Here is a 27,330-nt window from a genome sequence, read left to right as displayed (position 1 = left end):
ACACAGCACATTTTTACTTGAAGCAGTCTAGGCTTTTTATTTTGCAATGATTTCCTCTATATGTGCATTATTATTATTTTTAACTCCTAAGCAGTTCTGTAAAGTGCACATGCTTCTTGTTGTTAGGGTGAGGGTACTGGTCATGGTGCTGAAAGGATTGTGGTGGGGAAAGTTTCAGGTGATGTCTCCTGACATTTACAGCTCATGTCAAGGAAAGCAACTCTGGGACTCAGATCTGCACTCTCATGGATAAGTACACTCTGTTTGGACAGGAGGATAAACATGGGTTCTGCTGTGAGAAACACGTCAGAGAAAGATAACGATACTATTATGTAAAGGTGAAAGTCAAATCAAGATACTCATTCACATTGTTAACATATTATTTCTGCAAACAGCAGGATTCTCAGCTGCATCTTAGCTTTGGAATAAACCTGCTCATTCCTACAAAAAAGACCAGTGGAAGTCACTATTTTTGTGAATTTCAGGTGAGCTTTAGATGGGTCAGATCCCAGAGTTCCTGTGCCTGTCTTTAGCAGGAAATCACTCTTTCCAATAAAAGCTGAAGCTTTTTTTTTTTTTTTTTTGGCACATGACAAGAGCAGAGGATTGACTGCGATTTACACAATCACCCTGCTTCCTTTCAAATTAAAACTGTAAAACGAGCCCACGGTTTCACAGGTGCTGGAGGCGAGGTGCAGGTCCTCCCTCTGCACAACCAGGCTGCCAGGGCTTGCTCGCCACATCCGCAGCAGCCTCAGGGGTTTCTGCCAGCTCGCGGGCACTTGCCATTCACAAAGCTTACAGCACGGCCAACCCGCACACTACAAAACCCTTATTTTGGGATCATGCATTATCAGACCCGTTTGAACCTTTGACCAAGCTGTTGGCAAAGGTGTGAAGCCTGCAACCAGCCACGTTGGTGTGCGGTGGCACCCTTTGGCCGGCGGCCCAGGACATGGACTCCTGCCCTCACGCTCGCAGTAACGGACGGCGCCGGGGCCGCCTCAGCCCCGCGAGAGCGCCCCGGGGGGGTCCCGCCACCCACAACCAACCTCCCCGACGCCGAGCAAAATGGCGGCAAGCGCGAGCCCGCTCGGCGGTGCAGCGCCCACCCCGCCCACAGCCGTGCAGCCCAATGGAATGAATGGGCTATAAATAACGGCCAATGGGGCGCCGGCTTGCGCTCTATATAAAAGAGGCGCGGCGGGGCCGTTGGAGCTTCACTCGGAGTCGGGCAGTGCAGTGTGCGGAGCTGCGCGGAGGTTCTTGCTGTAGCTGCGAAGCCCGCGGTAAGTCCCGGGGCAGCCGCGCCGTTCTGCAGCCTTAAAACAAAGGATTTTAATGTTTGAATTTTTTTTTTTTTTTTTTAACCTCCTCCTGCTGTGTGGGGTGGAGCCGGTCTGGCTGAGGAGGGGCGCGAGGGGCGTTGCGGGGCAGGGGCGCAGTCGGGGCGGGGGGGGTGCGGGGAGCGGCGCAGGTGCTCGCTGGGCTGGTTGGGCTCTAAAACGAGATTAATCTGGTATTTAGCAGGGTAGTTACATACGCTCGCCCCGTCCAGGTCCCCTGAGGGAGCTGTCTGTTGTGTAAGGGCTTGTTGGATGCTGCCCTTCCCTCCCCGGTCGGGGAGCAGCCGGGGGTCCACGGACGCGGAGAGCGCCGTCGCTCCTCGGGATTCCCTCGCCCTTCAGCGGCGAGAGGCGGCGCGAGGGTGCAGCGGTGCCGCCCCGCTCACCTGCCGGCCGGCCCAGGGTCCCGGCGGGGCCGAGAAGCCCCCGGCTCGTGGCGGCCCTGCCGCTGCCCGTGCCCCGGAGCCGCGCGCGGGGTCTGCCCGGTGCTGCAACGGGCGCTCCGCGCGACCTTGGGCGCGTCCCCTCACCCGGGCGGTGCCCCGGGAGGCGGGAGAACCTCTGCCCCTGCGACCGGGATGGTGGGAACGGGGCAAGGCTCGTGGAGGTGAAGAACTTTTTGTCTTTCCTTCTTCTTTGCGCTTGTGGAAGGTGGCGTAGCAGCAAAGGTGTGAAAGGCGCGGGTGGAACGTGAGCCAAGGTGACCTTTTGGGTGCCTGGCGTTCCCCCGGGCGGTCCGGTCTGGAGGCTGCCAAACCCCCAGTGATAGGCTTCCCATCTTTCTCCCCTAGTGACTGCGGTAGGGTCAGCCATGCCCTTCTCAAACAGCCACAACCTCCTGAAGATGAAATACAAGCCTGAGGAGGAGTACCCTGACCTGAAAGCTCACAACAATCACATGGCTAAGGTGCTGACCCCGGACCTGTACAAGAAATTGAGAGATAAACAGACTCCCAGTGGATTTACCCTGGATGATTGCATCCAGACTGGGGTTGACAACCCAGGTAATGGGATCGTTAGGTCTGCATAATGATCTGTTCTCCCTCCTGACTGGAAGTGCTTCTTGACAATGGTACCCAAAGTTCTCAAGCTACCAAGGGACATATCTTCTAAAGCATTGAGAGACTGCTCTAAAGGCATGGCTCTGTTAGGAGGCCATGTTTCCATCAAGCTATGTACCATGCTGTGATGTGACATATCAATTCCCAGACACTTCAATTATGTAACTGCTCTGCTAAATACTTATAATCTGAAGAGAAAAAAAAAAAAGTCAAACCAAATGCATTCTAATTATAACTTATCCAGGGAGGGGAGGAAAAAAAGTTGGTTTACCTGGTCTATTCCTATTCCAGACTGCTTACGTGATGTTCTCTAGCACTTCTATGAAAAAGGGGGAGCAGATGTGTTTACATGTTAACATTACAGTATTTATTTTTACTCTAGCAATATCAAAATGGCCCAACTAAATAATCAGAGACTGCCTCCTGATGAGGAGTACCCGGACCTGAGCACCCACAACAACCACATGGCCAAAGTTCTAACCCTGGATTTGTACAAGAAACTGAGAGACAGAGTCACGCCCAGTGGCTTCACCCTGGATGATGTCATTCAGACTGGGGTTGATAATCCTGGTAAAATGCATTGAGAATATTCCGTGTGAACCAGCTGAAGTAACTGGTGCTTTTGAATATGGTGACTTAAAACTAATCTTGTGGAGGTGGTATTTATGAGCAGACTACAGAAATGTAGCTCTGTAGCAGAAGGATCAAAAAGCAAAGCATGCTTGCTTGCAGCAAAGCATGGCTGTTTAGACATAAAGTTCTATGCAGTGATCTAAATTAGCTAGTTAATTAGATGTGCTGTGCAAATTTGTCCTAAACCAAGCTTGACAAATGAGCATGGTTTAATGACAACAGCTATGGGTTTCCATAGCACTGCATTTGACTGACTGGATGAAGTGTAAAACAAAGGGTCTCTCCAAATGTTTCTATGTAAGAATGAATTTCTAAGTGAATAGACTTGCCACTAAAGAACTTGCCTGGTTAGTGCTGCAGTGGAGTACAGCCAAATGTCGCCCAAACTTAGCTGTTCTGACTTTATTACCACTCCAGGCCATCCCTTCATAATGACAGTAGGCTGCGTGGCTGGTGATGAAGAATCCTATGAAGTGTTCAAGGAGCTCTTTGATCCAGTTATTGAAGACAGGCATGGTGGCTACAAACCAAGTGATCAGCACAAGACTGACCTGAATGCTGATAACCTGCAGGTATAAAGTTTTGATCAATTACTGATTATTGGTCTGAGGACTTTAAAGTTGTTGGCACCTGCCTAAACTGCTTACTCAGGCTCTGTCCCCTCGCTTCCACTGAGCATGGACACTTGGGCTGTGGGTCTGGTGCAATCAGCCTGAAGAGCTTGCTGCTGTGGGATATCAGTGGCTGGTTACAGCCAGGCAGCTTGTGTGCAGCAGGAGCATTTTTCAGGGTTGTGCCAAACACCTTCAGTGTGTATTTCCATGAGCTGTGAGCTCTTAACAGTCAAACTAAACAGCACTGTCCTGGGAGTTGACGACTATCATAAAATTTAAACATTTTCTTCTGTCTGATCTTGGATCTTAATTGCCAGCTGATGGTGTCATGCTATTGAATAAATATTTTTACAGCTAGGAGTAGGGATTCTTAATCATTTTATGGATTTTAAATGTTACTATAAACTAAAATTTGTGAGTTCCTTTCAACTCCATGTTGATTGGCTAGCCATAAATCATATTGAAAATAGGAGACTTGGGAGAACATTAATGAATAAGTCTCATTTGCAAGAGCAAACACGTACCTAAAGAAGCTTTTGCCTCATATTTATATCTCTACATTGCAAATCTGTAAGGGGTTACAGAAGCCCAGACCACAGTCTGAAATGGACATGAAACTGAGGTTCTGGTGATACCTGTCTTCTAGGACTACTTAGTAGCTGTAGCCTTGGCCTCCAAGAAAGAGTTGTGTTACACAGATACTTGATGTAATGCTAACAGCCCTGAAGTGAAGCACTGCCTTACAGGCCAGGTAGTCAATACCTCAGGTGTAAAGTGCATTCTGAAATGCATGGGGGGCTCATTGTGTTTAGGGGAGGTATCTTGGTAATAGGGTTGTACTTGATGGTTTCCTAATCTTGTAGGGAGGTGATGACCTGGATCCCAATTACGTGCTAAGCTCCCGTGTCAGAACTGGCAGAAGCATCCGTGGATTCTGTCTTCCCCCGCACTGCAGTCGAGGGGAGAGGCGGGCTATCGAGAAGCTCTCTGTTGAAGGTAAAGTGAGAACTGGATGCATCAGGGACACAGTTCTGTCCTTTGCACAAGAGGTGTTCCTTGCAGTTTGAAAATGGAGGCACTTGGCAAAAGCCACTCTCCCTGGAGCCTGAACATAGAGCTTTCCCTGAAAAAGGCTCATTGCATTAGGGCTGCCTCAGCATTGCAGCTTGTAGCTGAGAGCAAGAGCACATGGCAGAGGGAACTTGGACTGCATTAAGTTGACCGCTGCTGATCTTGAAAGTTGCTGTCTGTGTGTGTGGGGAAAGTGGTTGGTTAATCAGGGCTCAAACCTGAAATGTAACAGGTATGTAGCAACTACAAGGCTTGAGTCATGGGGTGCAGTGTTTGTGGCTGCTTTTAATTGACTTTCATTAATGTTCATCTTGCTTAGAGATGTAGTCCTGTTCCAAATCTGCAGCTGACTGGAATAAGCCCTGGTTTTTCAGTGAAACTCTTCAGCTGTGTTTTGTTTGTTTGTTTTTTTTTTCCTATTGCCTCCCAGTGCTCAAGGTGCAGTTCTGGAGACTGAGAGTGTAGTTGTTTCAGAACCTTTCAAGGGCAGGGTAACAGATCTTGACTAGAATAATACTGCTTGTTATATTCATAACCTTGGTTCTCCTTGGAAGTAAAGCAGTCTCCGTTTCTACAGTTCAGCAACAGTAACGATTCTATACTGCATGTAAGGGAACAAAGGCTATTTGTATAAGCCTGGAAGGTGCAGACAAATCATCTGATACTGCCTCAAGTTCTGTGCTGCCACAAGGGCATTGCCATTGCAGATGAAAGTAAGGGAGGAGCCAGACCCAGCAGATCAAACATTGCCATACTTTGTATGTGGTCTCCAAAGCGCTAGGAAAGTCTAGCACCTTTAGTCCCATTCTAAAAGAGCCTCTCTCTTCCAGCTCTGGGTAGTCTGGAAGGTGATCTCAAGGGGAAGTACTATGCTCTGAGGAACATGACTGATGCAGAGCAGCAGCAGCTGATTGATGACCACTTCTTGTTTGACAAGCCAGTTTCTCCTCTTCTGTTGGCATCTGGGATGGCACGAGACTGGCCTGATGCCAGGGGTATCTGGTGAGTATGTCTGAGGAGGCAGTCATAGAAGTCAAGAAAGTCTTGCAGTTTTGGTGGTAACTTGTACTGTTGGGCAAAATAGTAGCTTCTCACCTTGTATTACTGTCTGATAAACTTATATGGGAGAAGTTGCAGTTAACCAGAAAATTTGGACAAGCGTTCTTAATCTGGTAAGAATAAGCCAGCTTGGCTAGCCCAGAATGAGTGCCTGCAGGGTAGTGAACCACCATACAAAAACTGAATCACTTTATGGAAGTAGATAACTTGTAAAGGAGCAGATGTGTCACTGCCAGCAGCTCTTACCACAAGAGTTGAGAGTAACTTGTGGTACAAACTATAACATTGTCTTAGCTCGGAGTGAATCCTGGATGCAAAGTTACTCCCTTGGAGTTTCTTCTGCTTGCAGAAACTCACTGGTGCTGGACTAGTATGCCTTTATCTGTGCTAGTGATGAGCTCTCCCCTCTGTCCCCAGAGACTCCGTGACAGGAGTTGACTGATGCAGAGGTGTGGAATAGAAGGATTCTGCTTGCTTTAAATGTAGGTCACCTACATAAAACTGCATCTCAGGAGCTTCTGCAGCATAATTAACTTGCTCCCTTGTAAGCTAAGAGCTAGGTTTTTTTCAGCAGGAATGCTCCAATGTTATTACTGCAGCTGTTTCAGAACAACCCAGAGGAAGCACGCTTTGTTTCTGTAGGTCACCTTTAAGATTGCATCATCTACCTGCAGATTGCCAGCACCAGATAGCGCTGTCATCTGAGCATGACTAATCTACAGACTTGAAGTGTAATGTCTTATTGTTGTCTGCATAAATAACTTTCCTCCGGTACTAGCTAATTTTTGATCCTAATGAAGTTCAGAAATTACTAGCTTGATAAATACTGATGATAGTACTTGCTGTCAGCTGCAAGCTGGGACAGGAGGAGCTCATTGTTCAGAGGATTTTTTATATAGCCTCTCTGAAGAGCCTTGATCTAAAATTCATAGTGAAAGTAAGGTACAAAGTGCACTTTGACAGAATCTGACAAAGTACTGCTAAAAAGGTTTGATACACATGGTGTCATTATGAACATTACTGTACAGGACTTGAAGACTTGAAGTCTACTGATCACCTTTCTGCAAATTGCTGAGTAGAAATACCTTAATTTTTAAGCTTTTAATTTTTGAGCTATGGGGGATGCGGGGGTTTTAGGCTTTGATACTGTAAGACTAGGTAATGCCATGTTATTTCTCACTCTGTAAAGGCCAATTCAAATTACCTCTTGAAAAGAGCAGGGTAACAACTACCAGCTTAATTCAGGTCCTGTGTGAGCAAATGAAGGAAGATCAATCTTGAAGCAGCTAAGTGAGCCTCTTGAACTAAAAACTGAAGTGATGAGATGTCTTCAAAGTGTGAGGTGGGAAAGACAGCAAAGGATTACTTTGTCTCCTAGGCACAACGATAACAAGACTTTCCTTGTTTGGATCAATGAGGAGGATCACCTTAGAGTTATTTCCATGCAGAAAGGTGGCAACATGAAGGAAGTATTTAACCGCTTCTGTAATGGACTAACAAAGGTAAATTACTTTTGCCTGGGCTGTAGGTTCAAGTGGCACCTAGTTCTCTGGTTAGATCTGAGAACGCAGTTTAGAAGCCCCCTCTGGATTCCTCCATGGTTGTTTCATAGCCTGGATCTCTGGGGACACCCTGATGAGATCCAGAGCTGTGAGGGCTCCAGAACAGTTTTTTTGACAAAAAGCCTTATGGCTGTGTAATCTAGAATATGTTTATTTGATGTGATGGGACCCTTATCCAAATGTCTCAACTGTATTTTAAAGAAATGCTACATAGTTCTTTAAAGCTTTGAGACACCTTGAGGTGAAGGAGAAATTGCTTGAATGTGCATGGGCAAAGCTGGGCTCAAGCTTCTAGGCTGAATGCTTTCAATTTCTAGTCTTGATAGGAGCTTGAGCTTTACCAGCCCCTTTACTGATCTGGAGAGATATGCCAGTTTGACATGTATTAAATCCAGCTTTTCAACAGATGGTGACATAAGAAGTGTAGCTTTTAAACTTAACCTGTCTCACTGCTAGGAGCAAGATGAGGGCCTTAAAAAAGCCTCTTGGTGGTGGCCATTTTTTCTATAGTGAGGGGGCTTATGTGGCTGAAACAGCTGTTGTGTGTTGTGGCTGTTGCTGAGCGACTGACGCTGCAAGTGGGCACTAATGGATGTACTACAATCTTAAGGCAGAGAGCAATTTCTAAACATTCATTCTATTTATAGATAGAAAGTCTCTTCAAGGCCAAAAACTACGAGTTCATGTGGAATCCACACTTGGGCTACATCCTGACCTGCCCATCCAACCTTGGAACAGGGCTCCGTGCTGGTGTGCACATCAAGATCCCACACCTTGGGAAACATGAGAAATTTGGAGAAGTCCTCAAGAGACTTCGGCTGCAGAAACGAGGCACAGGTGAGAGTTGATATCACTGATGGGCTCAGTCAGTCTGCCCTAAGACATTAGCAAAAGCCTGGTTATGGCCAGAGCCATCTTTTGGTTTGTACTGTCAGTGCCTGTCACATCATCCAAAAGGTAACCTTGCAAAGCACATGGAGAGAAAAGTTTACAAGTTGTATATTGGAGGAGTTGAGGATGCAGCTGCTCTACTTACTACGTACTGTGTCTGGCTATCTGGTTAATGTCCTGTGTGGTCATTCTGAGCACCAGATAAGGTGGACCTGGTGGTAGCTGTTCCTGTTACAAGCAAAGGTGGGAATCCTGGTTTAACCTATGGCTAGGAGATGGCTCCAGTGGATACTTGGAGACTTCAGATTAGATTGCTCATGGGTCAGAAGAATAAAGAGCTGGCCTAGTTGAGTATTCTGTGGTTCATGTTGGCAATTACACATGGCTTTATCTTCCTGCTTGTAGGAGGCGGTACCAGTGGCAGCTTGTAGAGAATTGTCCTGCAGGGTCACTCACTCCCTACCTCAAGCTAGTGAGCAGCTAGGGAAGGAAAGGCAGATTGACCTGCTCTAGCTGAGATCAATGTTGTAACTGAGTCTCTTGCTGCAGGTGGTGTGGACACAGCTGCTGTTGGAGGAGTGTTTGATGTCTCCAATGCAGATCGTCTTGGCTTCTCTGAGGTGGAGCTGGTGCAGATGGTGGTGGATGGAGTGAAGCTTCTCATTGAAATGGAGAAACGCCTTGAAAAAGGCCAGTCCATTGATGACCTCATGCCAGCTCAGAAATAAAGCACTTTATTCTCATGCTTCCTAACTTATTGGATGAATAATAAAATGTCACTCCAATTCAAACCCTTGGGGTCAGAGCCCACTTAGTTACACTGTAGAGAAGTCTTCCATCCATCTGTGTTAGAGTTTATTTTTTTGATGGTTGAGATGTTGCTGAAAATGAAATAAAACTATTGTTTGGTCTGAGATGTCTTAGATATGTTACCTGAATGTCTTTGAGATTTAAGTGACTTGGTTTTCATAGGTCTGGTTTTGTGTGCAAGCACATCTTCCTATATGTGCTGCTGCAGACAAGCTGAGTTGAAGTGTTGTTAAAGCAGTTTCAGAAGTTGAACCTTTTAACTTGATTGTAGTTGCTGTAAATTTGAGAACTAGTGTTAAACATGAGTCACTGCAAACATGCCCTACCTCCAAGGCTTTGACTTGTGCATCTGCTCATGCCAGCTGTAAACTGTCATTATCCTGAGCACTGCAAGCCAGGCTGGCTCCTCTAAGGGAGGGGAGACAGGGCTGGGTACAGAGGGCTGCTGCTCTTCTCCAATGGGCCCTCAGGGGCTGCCAGGCCAAGACTACAGCCCATGGTATTACTGACCCTGGGCTGCTTTGTGGGGAGATGGTTGTCATCAATCTAGGGCTGTGCAGAGGGCTAGTGTACACAACCAGTTGCTTGTTTGAGGGTGAGGTAAAACCTAGATTAATTCAGCCCATGCTTATCTCTTAAGTGATTTCAGCTCAGCCAGGGAGGCTAGAAGCTGCCACGTACAGGAAAATACCAGCTAATTAGCTTTAGTCAGCTGACTCCTGTTGGCCCTTGCACCGGTTGCCCCATGAACCTAAAACAGAGCAGTATAGTCAATTAAAACATGCTAAATAGTTTTTCCCAAACTGGGCCTGGCTTGCAAGCTCAGGTAGTTCCCGGGGTATGAGCTGAAGATTGCATCAAGTAGGTCTGTTCTCCAGAATGGCTGTACATGTGTGCTTGTTGTGTGGAAGCATCACATTATTAACCTACAGGAGCAGCATTTTCCACAAGTATTGCTAACTTGGAGCATCAGACTCTTGGAACGAACAGCCTTTGCAGCTCATGCAGATGCACCTGCTCAACAGCTCTACCCACTGCTAAAGTGCAGCTTTGATGGAGGGAGCGTGATGAGAGGTTGATGCAGAGCTTCTTGGCGTGCAGCTTTATATAGGTTTGTGTAGATAACTGAGGTTTTCTTTTGTAAAGGCTGTGATATTTCTAAGGCTGTGATTGCAGGCTGTCACTTAGCTGAAGAGATGATTCCAGCTGGGGTAAGCTAATTTAATTTTGGTGAGAAAAGGCTGAGTGAACATTTCAGACAAGATTTTTTTTTTTTTTTATTTTAAAACAGCTTTGTGTTTCAAAGTTAATTGGGTGGGGGAGAGGAGATCATATGAAAGAGTTTTGTTCTGTACTGGGTGTTCCTGTATTTGAGTTAATCAGCACAGGAGTTTTCTGTACAAAGCTTGTGAGAGCAGGGAAGAGAAAATGCAAGAGACAACAGTTTGGTTCTGTATATTTTTTAGATTCCCCCATGCTGTGCTTCATGCCACTGTTCACAGACGCTTGGCAAATAGCTGGTTTTGCTTCTTGTAATCAGAGAGTGTTCATTTAGTGGTGCCTCTCCTCAACACAGCGTCGTTACTGCGCTCACAGCAATTACCTAATGGAAGGAGTTGCCTGAAAACTTGTCTATTTTTTTCTAGCTATATCAGCTGGACTAATAAAAACATTTCTCTCTCTATGCATCTTGTTTCTATATTCTTAACCCATCAGAGCTGTTAGATCTGTCTGCTTTCAACCCCTGCACTCTGAAACAGTACCTGTAGCTGGCTAAACAATTGTGCTCAAAGCAGCAAGCCAATCTTTAATGCCTGCATCCAACTAGAAAATACTTCTTTCAATTGGTTTTCTTTCCCACCCACTACCTTTGCTGTGTTCCTTTGTGTTGCTGCCATGCGACCGTGCTTTTGTTTCAGCTTGTACAAAGCAATTGCAAATGTTTCAGAGAAAGAATGTGTCCTGGCAAAAGCTGGACACTCTGACCAACCCCAGGTGGGACTTGCTAAAAACCTGATCAAGAGAGAAATTAAAGCTCCTGCCTCCTCACATTAAAAGCTTTGGTTTTGTCTTTGGCATTACTCACCCTTGTGCCTTGGCTGCCCATCATGGATTGTATGAAGCAGACCCTTGCTTGTGCCCTGGGCACTCAAAATGGTGACAGGTGCTGGCAGGCTGCCATGGGGGTGCTTGGCCTTAAACCCAGGAGGGGAGAGGAGACAAAGGTTATCAGTCAGTCCTGTGCTTTGTCCAGGGAACCTGCAATTAACCGCATGTGTCTCGTAGCTTTTGGAAAGGAGCCATGTGGCTCCTTCTCTCATCACAGTCTATGGTGATGGCAGTGTCCTCACCAGGCCTGGAGTGGGGACTGCTCTGTTGGTCCCAGCAGTGTAGGGGGTGTGGGCTGGGGGAGGAGGGCAGCCAGGAGCCCTTTGGGCTTTCCTGTGACATTTCAGCTGAGCTTTTCTCCCCCATAGACTGGGGAGCAGGATGGTCAGTACCATCCTGCTGCTGCAAGGCAGGCCCTTGTGTTGTCCTGTTTCGCTGCTCCCGCTCCTACAGGCTGGCACGTTGTCCCTTGGGTGCAGTGAGACATGCACCGCTTCTATAATGTTTTAAAGAGAAATTTCTATTTGTCGTAACATTTTTCTCCTAACTGTTTCTGCTTCCCTCAGGGAGCAGCTGCCCAGCCCTGGCTGGTGTGGTGCCAAGCCTTGCCTCTGGACACCTGGCACGGGCAGCACGCTGCCTGCTGGCACCCCAGGGTCCTTGCTCAAGAAGTGAAGCTGCTTGGGAAACCATTTGCCTCTCATGTTACACTCACTGCCAGCATAAATACTCCTTATCCCACTTCCGTGCTCTCTACTGGAAAATGATTCATGGTGTCTCACCCTCTTGTGGACACAGCACCATGGCTCCAGTCCTGGGCTCTTGGCCCTGGTGTGGGAGGCTCAGCCCTCAGCGAAGTGGTCAAGCTCCCTGCACACTCCCTTGTGCCTCTGGCCAGGTGAGGGGACAGGATGGCTGCTTCCTGAGCAGCTTCAGGGAGGCTCCTGCTTCCTGGGACAAGGTGTCCAACCTGTGTGCCTCTCTCACAAAAACAAGGGATGGAACAAGGTGCCTTTACCTGCTGGATGCCTGATGAGTGCTCTGCCTGGGGCACAGGAGGCTCCTGCTTGAGTCCTGCTCTCTGCAGAGGATTCTTGCACAGCTCCAACCACAGTCTAGGGTAGGGCAATGCTTTCTTCCAGCTTTCCATTTTGCTCAGCATCTATTGCTAGGCCAAAAAGGAAAAGGAAGGTGCTATTGCCTAATGTCTCCAGCACTCACCTGGGAGGGTTTAGGCTCCAGCCTGTCCTCAGATGAGCATTACCATGTTTTTACGCAACATGGAATAACTTGAGCAGACACTTTGAGTGATCTTTGTTCTTTTCTCCACCCACCCACCCACACACAAGAAATGTGGTAGTGTGGTAGGCAAGGCACTCTTCTGAGGATGGAGATGGCATCACAGGCTTTTCATCTCCTGTTTGCTTTGCTTTTCCCCTGGGGAAGCAGCAGGCCAGCAGGCTCCTTTGGCTGCTTCACATTCCTCTGGCTAGTCTGCCTTTCCTCCTCCTAAAAAACACATAGTTACGAAGTTGGAAATAGCCTGGGTGACATTTTCTCCAGCTCTCCCACAGTGGGGCAGGGCACTTCCCCGCCATTGTGGGGCTCTGTTGGGCTTTGTCTGCAGTGGAGGGGGAGTCCAGCCCAGCCATGGAGAACACCCCACAAGATGAGAAACTAATCACAGCTGGGCCTCTTGCATTGCTTGACCCTCTTCCCTTGGTTATAACATGCTAGGTTTATTTTCTTACACAGAAATCACACAAGCCCCTGACCAGTTCAAGGCCCATACGGGCTGCTTGCCCTGGACTCCCAGTCCCACAGTACCTCACCATCCATGAGGTGAGGGCTGCCAGAGGTGTCAGTACTGAACCACTGGGCTTCCCCCACTTTTTGAAACACCATGTGGGTGTTTTTTTTTGTCCAAATGCTGCACAAAGCCAGGCTGAATGTGCCAGGTGAGAAGCAGTACCTGCTACACCCACAGTGTGAGTCTAGTGATCAAACAGGCAGCGTGAGCTCAGCCTGGGATTGACAATTAACAGGGAAATTCTGCAGTATCAAACAGAGTAAAAATAAGCTCAGATGCATCCAAACCTATCAAAGATTTTTGTTTTTCTCCTTCAGCCAGTGACTAAGACTCTGAGAAACCATTTATATACATATGCACATATATATATATGAATTAAACTTTTGAAAGGGCAAAACGCTTCATGCTCAACACCCAGGAAAAAGGGTAGAAAAATGTTAACGTTGAAGTTTTTAATGAGTGTGAAAAGTTTACCTAAAAATATACAATAATGGGCAACCCTGAGCTTTCTTCAATGCAATTTCAGAATAAAACCAGAACTGAAGTTTAATTTACCAAATACATCCAAGCTCCAGATCTTTGCAAAGACCTCAGCTTTTCTGTGTGTTTCGTGCAGGTGGATGTGAGGTTTGGCTGACAGCTGCAGTCTGGTTGCTTTTTCCACATCCATTATTGATGACCAGAGAATGAAACTGAGAATAACCTGGAAGACCTTGGAAGTGTCAGCTTATATATTTGCCGTGACTTATTGTGATGGTGTTTGATGGTAGCACTGAAGCACAGCAAAGCTTTCCTGGATTACATGGGAAAGAGTGAGGCTGGAAAATTACTGAATAAACTCACCTGAAACCCCATGCCTGTCCAGCAGAGCAGTGAGCACACACACCAAGGACAGGTTTGCTGGGGTGTAAATAGTGTCTCTGCAGTTCAAATGCTGCTGCACATCCAAACTGCAGTGAAGCTGGAGGGTTCAGCTCTAGTGGCAGCTCTGCCCATGGGAGCCGATGGAGGTTGGGCACTGTCTTTGACACGGAGGTGACTTCTCCTGCTGCGCTGTCCCAGCTGGCCAGGACAGGCTGGAGGCAGTGAGATGCAAACGAGGTCGCTTTGGGGCACGGCTGGTGAAGCCGTTTCAGGCAGGGAATCTGGTGTTTCACTGAGGCTTTGTGGTTTGCCCACAGAAACTGGCCGGTCTCCCTACAGGCTGTGGTGAAATCCCCTGAATCATCACTAATCCCTGCTGGGGCTGACAGCATTCCCAGGCTGCCGGGCACAGGGTGCCTGCAATTCCCGGGAGGCCGGCACGGCCACCCTGAGCTGGCAGTGCCAATGCAGAGGCTGTGTTGGAGCCAGTGAGTGAAATGTCCAGGTGGGCAGGAGAGGAGAGGTCTCCAGTGGGAATGGACACAGGAGGGCCATGGAACCGCTCTGCTCCATGAGCGAGTGCGTTCAGCAGAGGCCATCGAGATAGCATTGTCTTGGATTGTTGCTGTAACAGCCTCCAAGCTGGAACTTGTCTGGGGAGAGGTGGCTCCAGAAATACTTGTGGGAATATGCATGAGAAGAGGATTGCAATGGATGGCCCCAGAGTTTCAGCTCCTCTCCATGGGAGAGTCATGGCTGGCTTTTTTTGTTTCTTTCTTTTTAAATAAGCCATTATTTTAAGGGAAAATGAGCATCTTGAGAATGCTCTTTCCCTCATGATTGGAATGGGTACCTACCTCCTTCCTTGTCTCTGGCATGTCCCCCCTTTGCCCTGCCAGTACCCCTTCCCCTCCTCCATCTGGTGGGTGGCACAGGGTGCTCTCTGTTCCCAGCAAGGGATGGCTGGTGGGGCCCCAGCAGGGACCCAAACCTTGCACTTGCCTTAAGAGCAAGAAGGGCCGTGAGAAATCAAACAGCTCAGCTGTTTCCTACTGCAGAGAGCTTCAGGAGAGGCTTGAGGGTTTCTTACAGCTCCCTGGAGGGCGAGGAGAGCTGAGGAGGGAATGCAAGGTTAGCTGTGCATGGCCACATGTGCAGGGGCTGCAGTGTGCCCAGCTGCCCCAGTGCTCAGCTTCTGTGCCCACCAGGTGCTTGGGCACCTCCCAAATCTGCCTGTGGCTCTCTAGAGGCTGATCCCCAGCCCACAGTAGTGCTCACAGCTTCCCACTGTGCCATGCTTCCCGCTTCCGAACTCTCTTTGAAGCCCTGTCCCAGCAGCAGGAGGTAAGTGCCGGGGACGGGCGCACCTCCCCACAGCCCCAAAAGTCCTGGCCAGAGTCCCCAGCCAGTGGTGACTGTACAGACTGTTTCTCTCTGCAAGCCACCCTCTGACTGCATTAAGTGGACGAGAGCCAGGTAGATGATCATCAGCAGGGCTGCTCCAGCCGGCCCTGGGCAGGGCTGTGTGAGAGCCATCTAATGCAGCAGCTGCTGGGAATCACACCTTGCACCTGAGCAGCAGCCACCTTGTGCAGCAGCTGAGCTGCCCACTGCCCATTTACTGCTGTGCTTGCTCCAACTCATTCCCTGGGGTGCTGTGAAGTGGGGCAGGGCTCACCTGGGCACAAGGCTGAGCCAGCAAGCAGGGACTGGCCAGCCCAGAGCCCCAGGTTGTGTGTTTTCTGTTACTTGGTAGTTTGGCCTTTTTTTTCTGTGTGTGGAGTTTTGGTTTTTTTTTTTTTTTTTTTTTGCAATGAACCCTTGTGCTTTGCAGAGACTTGTCAGCAGGACACAGACCTTGGAGCTTAGCATGGGGAGAGCTGTGTGCCTCGGATTGCAGGCAGCAGCCTGGGTCACTGCTGAGCTCAAACAAGGTTCTGAGACAACCTCAGCATGGGATGGAGACAATCCATCTTTGCCAGACCCAGGGCAGCACCCCTGGCACAGGGGGCAGGATCCTGAGTGTGTCAGTAGGGAAGGGTCCCTGTGGCAGCACAGGGCTCTGCCCTGGCTCATGTGCATTACTTCCTGACAGTAACCTAAATTTTGGACAGAACCAGGCCCCAGTACCTTTGGGAATCATCAGTCAGGCTGCAGGAGCCATCCATGGAGCATCCAGCCTCTTTCCCTGCTGGCAGTCACAGATGCTCAGCACCATTTTGTGCTGGTGGTCACTCGTATCCTCCCAGGAGGATGATTGCATGTTTTGGGATGCAGCCCTCAGCTGCTACCCCCTGTCAGAAAGAGATCACGTCCCTCTCCTCTCCTGGGGGTACCAGGATGTCTCCAGGGGCGCAGCACCCCTCCCTGCAGCCCTCTCCTGCTCCCTGGAAATGACTTGGAGTTGCCTCAAGTGGCCCTGCTGCTTGGGTTTGACACCCCAGAACATGTGTCTGGCAAGACCCTTGCATGTGGTATAAAATACAGCTTTAAAAGCAGATTGAACCTGTATTTTCTTTTCCCTCACAAGGAATAAAGGATTGTCCCTGTAACAGTATTTATGAGAAATTACAGCAAGGGGTGGGTCAGCTAAAGAGGCAGATGGCCACTGTATCTTTTCCAAATATTCTTGTATAAATCAGTGTCAAAACCAGCAATAACATGTTTTTGTGGTTTGTGTATGTTCTCCATCAGCCTGGACTTTCCTGGGGTACCTGTACAACCTTCTTCTCTTTTAAGATAATTTCCACTGCCATTGACATGGCCACCTAGAGATTATTTTCATACAATTTAGTTCAAGAGTGAAGCCTCCACCAAGAACAACTTCCCTGGAGAGCCATCATCTTCTATAGGAGTTGTTTAAGTGCTCACCTGCATTGCCTTTCAGCTCAGTTCATTTATTTCCAGTTAAAGCCAGCCCTGAGCAGGGACCACCAAACCCAGAAATTAGATTACCTAAAAGGGATTTGGAATAAATGCATCAAAAAGATACAGAGAAACAATGAAATACATTTGCAAACGTGAGAGCTATTTGAGGCTGAACAGGGATGGGAACACTAAGAAGACTCAGAAAACTAGCAAGTGAGGGAAAAAGATTTTTAAGATACTAAGAAACATCTACCAGCGAGGGGAGAAACACTTTGTTATTTGCCAGTGCTTTCAGTCCCATGACATTTCCAAACACAAACCTCAACCATTAAACTTTATTAATCCTCCCTTCTGATTTCTGTATGGGTCATTTAGAATTACTAAATACTGAGCTTAGGGAAAACCTAACAAGCCAACCACTAATCTTTGAATTTGGCATAATTCTCTCCTCACTATTTCTCAACATGCTCTGTCTTGTTCTGCCCCCTGCACTGAGAAAGCCCTGGAGTGCTGGCAGAGGTGGCCAGTCCAGGCTCACACTGGCACCCTGGACACAGTGGCCAAGGAGCTGCAGTTTCCAAATGAACTGAGTGGGAGAGATTTTGGGACTTGGAAAGGAACCTCTCAGAAAGGGTAACCTGTGGTGAGAGACTATTGCCAGGCTGCACTAAGACTGGGATCCTTGCAAAGTAACACAAGGAAATTAGATATGTATTTTGTTAAGCAATGGCAGTATACTCTGCATGACACATAAGGCTAAATCATGTTTTAGCTGCAGATGGAAGCCTGACAGTATTTTCTCTCCTTTACAAAGTAGAAAAGCCTCCTGCCTCCTCCCAGGTGAGGGGACACAATGCTGACCCAGGTGAAGGAAATCTCAGAATCTGTCTTGGAAAAGAAAACAAGATTGCTCCTTCAGCTTATCCCAATCTTAGTGCTAACAGTACTTTGTGCTTCTGTAATGTGGCATTTAGCAAAGCATCATCCAGGCTTTTAGCTAGCCCTCAGACAGTATCTTAGACCCATCTCACAGCAGGGAGGATGCTGCTTTGCTGAGGCTGGGGATTGACAAAGGTGGCTCTTGGACAGGGTCCTCTGCTAAGGACATGATCCTCTGTTGTCTTCTTCACCCTCTTCAGAGGGTTAACCTGGTCACTCTTCTTCTCCAGATAGAACACAGAGAAAAGTGAAAAAATCCTGGTTTGAGATACAGGAATCCTCCTTTAGTTGAGTGTCTCTCTCACATACAAACTCACCCACAGTGCTGGGCAAGGATTTCAACCAAGTATTTTTGTCCCAACTAGCTGGATTTTATTTCTGCCCCTTTTAGTCTGTTACTTCCTCAAGATTAAAATAAAAACAACAACAAAAGTAAAAATAAAGCACAGAGGTCTCAAGAGAACTTTTTCCCTCCCTGCTGTCTTTCCTGCAGAAATATAAAATTCCTGCAGAATTTCTCTTGGGAATGGAAAAGACTGTAAAAAGCATTTTATCAAAGGTGCAAAGCCTTGTGTTCCACTCGCAGCTGGAGACCTTGGTCCCTCCTGCAGGTCACCTGCTACCAGCATGAGAAGAGCATCAGAGGGGCCCCATCCTCCAACCCAGCTCAGGACAGATCCCTGTGCCAGTCCAGGTGCTGGCAGCAATACCACCCTGCTAGAGCTGTGGCTGAATCCCTGTCTGAAACCCCCAGCCTCATTGTTTCAGGCAGTGGGCTTTATCCTCCAAGTTTTGGCCATTTTGGGGGTGGGACCCTTTGTGCTCCATACCTTGGGGTGCTGGTGGTGGCAGGATGGGGCTTTGATGCCCCAGGAGGGTTCAGCAGGCAGCAGGAGAGGTTGCAAAGAGCAGGGGCTACAGCAAGGGTCCACCCGAAGGAGCCTCAAGAAGGAAAGGGGGTAAAAGCAGGGAAAAGCTGGGGAGAAATGTTGCAGGGTGAGAGCGGGGTCAGAAAGCCAAGGCCAGAGCTGAGCTGCCCTGGCAGGCTGCGTTCCCTGTGTTCTCATGGAAACAGGAGCGATGCCCTCCAGCTTGGCTGCTTTCTCAGTTTATTTTTAAAGGCAGCTCCTGTTCGCAGAGGAGCGTTCCGGCAGCCCCTTCCCAGGGAGGAGCAGGGCAGTGCTGGGGGCACAGGAGAGAGAGCTGCCCCTGTGCAGGGTGAGCATTATCTGATCGGGACAGCGAGCCCCATAAATGGCAGCACAGCAAACCCCGGCTCCGAGAGCTGGGAGGCTCTGGCAGGGCGGGGGTGGCTCCTGGGTCTGCTCTAGGTCAAAGTCACAGCCGGCGGAGCCCTGGAGCAGAGCTGGTGTCTTTCGACTTCCCCTCTACACCGAGCAGGCCAAGCATCCTTTAAATAAAAACCCTCCCTTGGCCTCTGCGTAGGAAACAGCCGCCTTTAGAGCAGCTGGGTCGAGCAAGAGACTTCCAAATCAGGGCATCCCAGTCCTGCCGCGGCCCTGGCGCTGCCTGCGTGCGAGCCTCAGCGCAGAGTGCGCTCTGCTCCCTGCGCTGGAAACGGGTGCCTGCCTGTTCCTATTAAAGGATATTGTTTAATCTCCAGGCTGGAAGCTGCAGCCCAGTAAAAATCCTTGGCAAAAGTCATTAGGACATCAGGTCTGTTTTGGGATGCCAAAAAGGCAGGGTGCTGCTGCTACAGCCCCCATCCCACTGCCCATGTGCTGTTTCCATGGGGCAGCACCCCCTGCCCTGCCCTGGGACTGACCCACACTGGTGTGGGATTGTGAGACCTGCAGGTCTGAGGGGTGCTCTGTGAGCCTGGATGTCACTGTGCAGGTGACAAGACCATGGGTCTGGAGTGGGGGACAGGGCACCCTGAGGTCCGGCAGGACAAGCTCCACCACGGGAGTGACAGCCAGGTGAGCACCCAGCAGACACAGTGTACATTGAGGGGTCACAGCACACAGGTGCACCAGGACCCCCAGCACCTGGGTTTGGGCTGGGCTGGGCAGGTAAAGGCTGCCTCCACCACGGGCCATGATCAAATAGTGCCAGCAGGAAGGGCACAGTCCTTCACTCACCAGGGTTTCGTGACCTCCAATTGTGCCGCTTTCCAAGCCCAGGCTGAGCCCACAGCAGCAGGTTGTGGACAGGATTCCGCTTGCCTTTGAAGCTCTATTTCCAGACATTCACCTGCAGGCCACACACCTGGGGCCACCATGAGTTACTGCAATTTGTGACTAACCTGTTTTAAACCACAAATGGTCCCTACAATCACCTCAAAGTCCACCAGGTTGAGTGGGGCCAATCCTGACACAATGTGTCCTGCAAAGCATTAGGCTTTCTCCTGACCTTTTTGCCTCACTGAGGTGTAGCTTTGGCCCAGAGGTTCACAATAGCCATAGCTGATGCTGTCCAGGAGCAGTGAAAGGGGCAAAGAGCTTCCTTGCCTTTTCCTACTTACACACCAAACTTTGCCTTTTGTTCAGGCACAGCCAGTTCTGGCCACCAGCACACTGAGTGACCTTCTTCCCTCCTGTGTCCTCATCCTCTCAGCTCCCCAAAGGCAGGAAGAGGTGCAGGCTCATCACAGGAGCAGATGACTTTTTCCACAGAAACAGATGCCTGCTTCAACCAACACAGTCTTTGTGTTGAGCTCGATCCCACCTATTCTGATTGTCGCTGTTGTTATTATTTCTATAACTGTTTTTCCTCCAGACTTCTGGCTCCAGGAACAAATTACTTCAGCCCTGCCCACTCCCAGGGATGTGAGGCTTCAAAAGATGTCTGAAAGATCCGTCCTTCCTGGTGACAAGTGCTCCTTCCTTTGTATTCTCCGGGGACAATGTTTGCAACACGTCACAGGTAGGGAGGAGCTGCCCAAGAGAGCAGGACCATGGCTGTGGGCATGGCAGGGGGGACACAGTTCTGGCAGCCAGCTCAGGAACAGCTTGGGGTGGGGCAGGAGGCAAAGGGGTGATGCTCCTGGCTAGCACCAAACCAGAGGTGGCTTTGCTTGTTTGCCAAAGGAGAAAGCGTCTCTTGAATTCAAGCATATGACAGTCTGAGCAGGAGCCTGTGCTCGAGATTTTTATGGATTGCTGCAGGCTAGGAGATTCACAAAACAGCTTGCTGTTTCCTTCAGCAGTGGAAGTGAGGCAGTCATGAGGCAGTCCCAGTTATCCATCCAGGGAGACCTCAGCATGGATCCCCCAGCTCCCTCCCTGGGACATGCACAGGGTACAGCGGGTCCAGCTGACTCAGGTGGCCACACTTCAGCCATAGCCAGGGCTGTCAACGAGATGCACAGCCCTTTCCATCAGCTTCAAACAGACACCAGCTCTGTACAGTGAAGATCCAAGGGACTTTCTGGCTCCCCAGAGACATCACTGGCTGACCCTCAGAGCTGACTGAATATTTATGACCTCCAAGAAGGACAGCAGCAGCTTGAACACAGGACAAATTACCACAGGGCTGTGGTATTGTGCTTCCTCCTAGTTCTTTGCTGAGTCTTATGACTAAAACAAACCTGAAGGTCCTCCTTGCATACTATGAATCCCTCCTCCAGACCAGAAAATTTCAGGAAGGTTCTCACAGTACTGTGAAAATGTATCACCTCACTTTGCTGAGAAGAAAATTTGGGACCTTCTCAAACTACTCCAGTTACATCTACTAACAGAGAGCTTTTGTTGTCCTACCCGTCAGCCTACCCGCACGCACCGCGGTGGCCAGAAAGAGATCTAACTTGAGCCTTGGGAAAGTCTGACTCCTACTCTTCCTGCCTTGTGACAGACACTTGTACAAGCTGCACCACTCCCTCTGAGAGAGAGCAGGACCTTCCCTTCCTCTTTCACACAGGCACCAGTCTTGGCCATGTGGAGGGGCAGCAGAAAAACAACCAGCCAGCCAAAGAAGAAGTTGGTTTAGCAACTAGACAAGAAACCCGGGCTCAGAAGTGTCTTGCCCCCAACCCAGCATGTATTCAGACCAGAACAGAGAAATGAAACCAGCTGAGACAGGAAGAGACTTTTTGCTATCATCAGGCAGATTTTGCCCTTCATCCTCCAGCTCGCCCCTGTCCAGGGCAGCTATCATCCCTGCCAGCCAGAGCTCTGCGATGCAAGTTAAGACAGCAGCAGACCAGGGTGTTCTTCTGTGGAAAACCACAGCTAGAGAAGGATGTGCTAGTGGGGCTCTTGTTTCTTGTAGTGCCCGCTGGGGCCTGCCAGGCTGGACTCCTGCTGCAGGTCGGGGTGACCACTGTGACCAGACACTGGTAGTGGGTCCCTGTCATAGGCACTGGGAGAAGGAACGAGTGACTGTCCTAAAAATTGAGCCAATCCTCCAGCAATGCCTGGGAGAAGTGTGCCAAGGGACTGCTGCTACTCCCTTTTCAAATCCATAGATCTATTCCACCTGCTTGAAAATAGAAGCCAAGATTAGATCACCCAAACCTTTCTTCCTCTAGATTTGCCTCCATTTCTGCTCGGTCTCTTGCATCAGGACATGGCCTATTTAGGGACCTCCATCACCCACAAAGACAGATTTTAGTACCTTTTCCTGAATCTCAGCACACTCTAGGATTCTCCACACGGCAGCTGGTGAGTGGGATTGCTGGCAGGCCTTTTTGTCTCTGGTGGCATCAAGGCTGAGTAGGGCTGTGCTCTAGCTCCTACTGGGTTTTAACACCTCATTTCCTTTGCTGTCTGCCCCAGAAACATGAGGAAAGGAGGCTTTGTGCCCTTCAGGCTCAACATCAAGTTGTACAGCACCACACAAGCACCAGCAGCTATGGGCTGAAGAACTGGTCTGGGAGCCCAGGTTTGCCGGTGACCGCAGACTCTTTGCGCATACACTGATTTCTAAATGAGCACAAGCAGCTCGTTGGGTCCTCCCAAGCTGCACAAATGGGGTCTGTGAGCTGAAGAAGCTGCTCACAGAGTCACAGAATGATTTGGGTTGGAAGGGACCTTAAAGACCATCTAGTTCCAAGTCCCTTGCCATGGGCAGGGACACCTCCCATTAGACCTGAGGCTGCCCAAAGCCTCATCCAACCTGGCCTTGAACTGTTCCAGAGACAGGGCATCCACAACTGGAGATGGCAGCCTTTTCCATGGGCAACCTGTTTTTACATCTCAGCCTCTTGCTCTTGCAGCAGAAGCCAGGCTGGAGGGTGCTCTGCAGCCAGGTGGGTGTTCAGTCCCCTTTGAGAGAGACTGAGGCTTAGTCCTCAGCTTGAATGTCGTGCCAGCCTCGGTTAGTCACCATCAGGACTGGGGGTGCCTCCTCTTCTGCATTGCACTTCCACACCTACAGCCTGGCTGTGAGGCATCCAGAAAATCCTCCAGCACAGCCAGTGTAACAGGTGCAATCAGCATAACCACAAATTTCAATGCAGCACCATGCTGATCCAGAGCTTTACTTCCAGGCTTTTGGTTTTTCATTTAGCAGCGTGTCTATCTTTGGTTCAGTCCCAATTTAGGACTTGTTTTCATCCCCTGCCTTTCCTGAACTCTGCTGCTAGATCAATGAAACTCAGCTTTGCAATGAAATGTGGAATTCTGCTGCTCCCAAGACAGAAAACTGGGAAAAGGCATCATCTGAGTGACAAAAAAATCTCACATGTTGGAGGACAGAAGGGGAGGGTAAGGTAGAGGTAGCAGTAAGTTAATGAGAAATGCTGGATGCTGGTTAAATAAACAGCATGTGTCTGTCCCTATAAACCTTGGCTCTCATTCCTCTGCTTTATTTTTATCCTTGATGAATGCTTTTGTCACTGCCTTTACTTCCACTGTTTTGCAAAGGTGGTTCCACATTTCCCCACTTCTTCAGCAGAATTAGCCAGACATAAGACCATTTTTTTCCTGACTATTTTGCATCATGCAACGCCCACCCTGGCAGACCCAGCTCATAATGTCACTGGTAGACAGAAAATTGAAGAAGCATCTTTGATATTTTAAGCTACCCAAGTTATCTGGTGCACAAACCAGGGCTCCGCTGCCCTTTGCACCCTGCAGAATTCTCCCCTGCTCCATCAGGATTCACCCCAAGTGCAGCTCTGACCTAAAAAGTGACCTTTAAAAACGTCTCTTGGCCAGCAGCTCTGGTCCCTGCTGTGAACTGTCACAGCTTTTGGGCTGTTTCCCAGAGAAACAAGCCTCATACAGCCACACAGTGTGTGTGAGAGCTTGGGCTCGTGTATGCTCAGTCTGTGCCCCCTGGAGCTGTGATGCCTGCAAGCGAGCAAGGCGGATGGGTCAGAGAGAAACCTCCCTGCTTGTGCCCTGAGCAGAGCTCAGAGCAGGAATGAGCCCCTCCATGCAGCCCCTGTGGGCTGCAGCTTCACTCCAAGAGCTGTTTGTTCCAACAGACTATGAGACAATATGGGAAACAGTGCACTGAGCTCCAGACTCAAATCCACACAGGCAAGGGGCCCTTTGAAGGGTGCTCACTGAGCTCCTCTTCTGTCACTGGTAAGCTCCCACCATGTCTCCCTTTTCACCTTGCAATATTCATTCCCATGTCTAAGTGGAGCTAAAGGGCAACCAGGGAGAAAAATGGATGTGGTTTCCCACAGCAACATGGCCAGGACAAGCTTTTCCTCCTGCTTGTGGCAGCCTTGCAGTGAGAGCAGGCTGTTCCCTGACAGCCCCAACAGCAGCATGGCCCTGCCCCATCCATGAGCACCCAGAGGCCTCACAGCCCCTTGCTGGGGTGTTCTGGTGATGTGACCTTTTCTATCACTGCACGGGCCCCCATGCATTACAGAGTACACCCAATAAAGAACATTCTAGTGAGGTGTCTGATTCCCTAATGCGAGGCCTGGAAAACACCCAGGAACAGAAGCCATCCAAAACTGATGACTCTCTTTCCCCTTATGCTATGGACTACTCTAAATTCTAGATTCATTACAGCCTTGACTTAATTTAAGCTAAGCCATCCTGTAGGTCTGACTTCAGCAACTGAACACTGAGGAGATCCCGTTGCTCTTGCCATGCTTTGCCCCACAGACCAGCATGGAGATGCTTCAGGGACCACAGAGCATTTGTACTCCTTCTCCAGCTAGAAAAGCACTCACACATCTGGTCTGTAGAGACTCATGGAGCTCTGACACCACAGGAGACCTTAAAAAGGGACTGTCCCTTGAAGCAAGACTTAGATGAGTTCAGCCAAGGCTTGTCTCTGGAGATAAGGAGTAAGCAACAAGTTTGGGAAGCCAAGGATAAAGAGGTTCATCAGGGGGTCAGTTAGATAAAACCACTAAAATATATTTGACCTAACAAAGTTACTCTGGTGGCTGCTCCCAGATCAGTGATGAGGAACAGAACTTCCCAACAGCAGAACTCTGCTTTTGCTGTTCCCACTGCGGGGTGAACCCTGTGCACGCCTCTCACCACAACCAACACTCCAGGAATTGCCTTGGGAGGCTCAGAAAAGGGCTCAGCAGCAGCCCATGGTTCTGGGACTGCAGGAAGGAAGGGATAAGACACAGGACTCCTTCACAGAACAAGCACAGAGGAGCCAGAAATAAACAGCTTCTTCATTCCCCCTATTTATCACACCCCAGTGATAAATATTAGTACCAGTCACTATTAATCCCACAACAGCAAAACTTGGATTACAATACAACTGAAAGCTGGAGCAAAATATGTGATTTGAAAAAAGCTCCTGAGCAAATAAGGAAGTTTCAGTTCTTGCCTACTTGAAGCACATGTGACATTATTTGTTTGAAGAATAAAATAGACTGCAGCCATGGAAAATGCCAGGCATAAAGCTTTAGAGAGTTACTAATACAGTGGAATATAAATGGCAAGTGATCCCACATTATTTTTGAAAAGGCTGGCTCCAATTTACAGCCTTGATTAGACTGATTACTAAAGGATGAGCAGCAAAATAACTTCAGTAATTAAATTTCCGAAGAGGAAACTAAAGGTTCTTACTCGTAAAATGAGCTGCAAATAAATTTAAATACTCAATTTGACTTTTGCCCTTCTCAGCAGAAGAGCATGCTGCCTGACATGGTCATTTTCCAGGAAAGGAGACTGAACAAGACTTAACAAAGAAGTGAAGAAGGGCTTTGTAGCTCTATAGGTTTTCCATGGGAAAGGTAAAGCCCATTGGAACTACTAGCTCAGAAAGCAATACAACTTCATAGAAAAATAAATGTATCATTAGGGCGTATTTCAAGTTGAAAAACACAGTCTCCATCAGTATCTCGTGGTCAGTTTTCCTCTGTAATGTGTCAAAGCTGTCTGAGCAGATGGTAACCGATAACTGATGTGAAATCGCAGGGAGGGAGCGATCCAGGGAGCTCATCTCTAAAAAAAATTCCAAGAGAACCCCAAGTAGAGCCGTTTCTGCGTTTGGGAGACATCCTGTGGCCACTGCAGACACTGCACCATCCCTCTGCAGCTCGCCTTGCTGTGCAGAAGGGATCGACTAACCATCCATGCATCCATCCATGCATCCACGCATGCATGCCGGTCCTGCCAGGCAGCCCCTGCCAGCTGCCCCTGCTCCTCTGAGCACCGCAGACACAGGACCATTATAACAATGCCTCCAAGCTCCTATCAGTGTTTTTTCCATCCATGTGGAAACACGTGTGAAAACACTTCATTTCATGCCTTTTGCCTGTGTGAGCTGGGGGAGGAAATTATTCCACGCTTAGGAACTTTGCTGTTTGTTGCTGATTGCGGTGCTCACGCTGAGGTCTTGCTAAGAGGCACCTCCAAGCAAACAGGATTTTACCTCGAGGCAGGCAAATGATTGAAAACCATGTGACTGTAACACTAGGAGAATTTTACTTTCTGATTTTGCATCCCCATATGTTTTAACAGAATTATTTTCGTGGTGAGGTATTTTGTTATCTGATTTTATTCACCTAATACATTCAATGTGATCAGCAACTACAAGGAAACACAAACTGTACAAATATTTTGGTTTTATGCCCTGAATTTTTTAAGGATGTTAAATGATAACATAAGGGTATAAATGGAATGAGAACTGCAACATTTCTATGCCTTAAAATTCCATGCTGTGGTTCCCACAGCAACCATAACCATGGCCACTTTTCATGGATTTTACATCCAAGTCTGAACATACTGTTCCAAGTGCTCAACATACATCAGCAAAAACCAAGCAAAAGCTTTTTTTTCCCCCTGCAATAAACATCTTACCTGCTAAGTCACAACCACTAGAAGGTGTTAAATGGCACTGGGAGGTGAAGGTGAACTGCCAATAACTGACAATTATTGCCCTTAACTGGCTTCTGTGCAGATACTTGCAGGATTCATAGTGTTGGTATTGACACCCTTCTGATTTCTGTTATTGCTGGAACAAGAGCCTGCTGTTTGTACCAAAGGTTAAAGCATTCTTAGAAGGCTAAAAGAGAACAGTTATGGGTCTTTCTTTTGTTTTGGATACCAAACTGTTTCAACATCAGAAGCACACAGTGGTCAAGAGACAGTTGTTCCATGGTTTTGCTCGTTTTATCCAGCCCCTTTGCTTATTGCTGTTGCAATGCAGGACTGTGATTGGTCTTGGGTATGAACAGGCTGAACTTCTAAAACATTATTAATTTCCCTAGGTTGAGCTTTATCCAAAGCTCATGCCCCTTCCTGCTGGATAAGAGTTTATTCTCTGAAGCGATGTCAGTGGTGAAATCATTGAAAT

At 48.5% G+C, this 27,330-nt stretch overlaps 1 protein-coding gene across 3 annotated transcripts; it reads left to right on the top strand.

Annotated features, from left to right (window-relative positions):
* The first annotated feature begins 1,150 nt into the window (after positions 1 to 1,150).
* Positions 1,151 to 10,731, top strand: CKB (creatine kinase B). 3 transcript variants are annotated; one of them, XM_058845610.1, is made up of 8 exons: positions 1,152 to 1,289; positions 2,138 to 2,350; positions 3,458 to 3,612; positions 4,518 to 4,650; positions 5,556 to 5,727; positions 7,163 to 7,286; positions 7,994 to 8,183; positions 8,787 to 10,731. In XM_058845610.1, the coding sequence occupies exons 1-8, from the start codon at positions 1,166 to 1,168 to the stop codon at positions 8,963 to 8,965; spliced, it is 1,290 nt and encodes a 429-aa protein (XP_058701593.1). In that variant the 5' UTR covers positions 1,152 to 1,165; the 3' UTR covers positions 8,966 to 10,731. The 3 variants fall into 3 exon arrangements, with proteins under 3 accessions (XP_058701610.1, XP_058701593.1, XP_058701600.1); XM_058845617.1 differs by lacking the exon at positions 2,138 to 2,350 and adding an exon at positions 2,790 to 2,977 and having other exon boundaries at positions 1,214 to 1,289; XM_058845627.1 differs by lacking the exon at positions 2,138 to 2,350 and having other exon boundaries at positions 1,151 to 1,289.
* The last annotated feature ends 16,599 nt before the right edge of the window (positions 10,732 to 27,330 follow it).

The sequence above is a fragment of the Poecile atricapillus genome, chromosome 1 (genome assembly GCF_030490865.1).
Source record: "Poecile atricapillus isolate bPoeAtr1 chromosome 1, bPoeAtr1.hap1, whole genome shotgun sequence".
Lineage (NCBI taxonomy): Eukaryota > Metazoa > Chordata > Aves > Passeriformes > Paridae > Poecile > Poecile atricapillus.
Note: the sequence above shows the minus strand (reverse complement) of the source record. Positions and strands in the feature narration are given on the sequence as shown.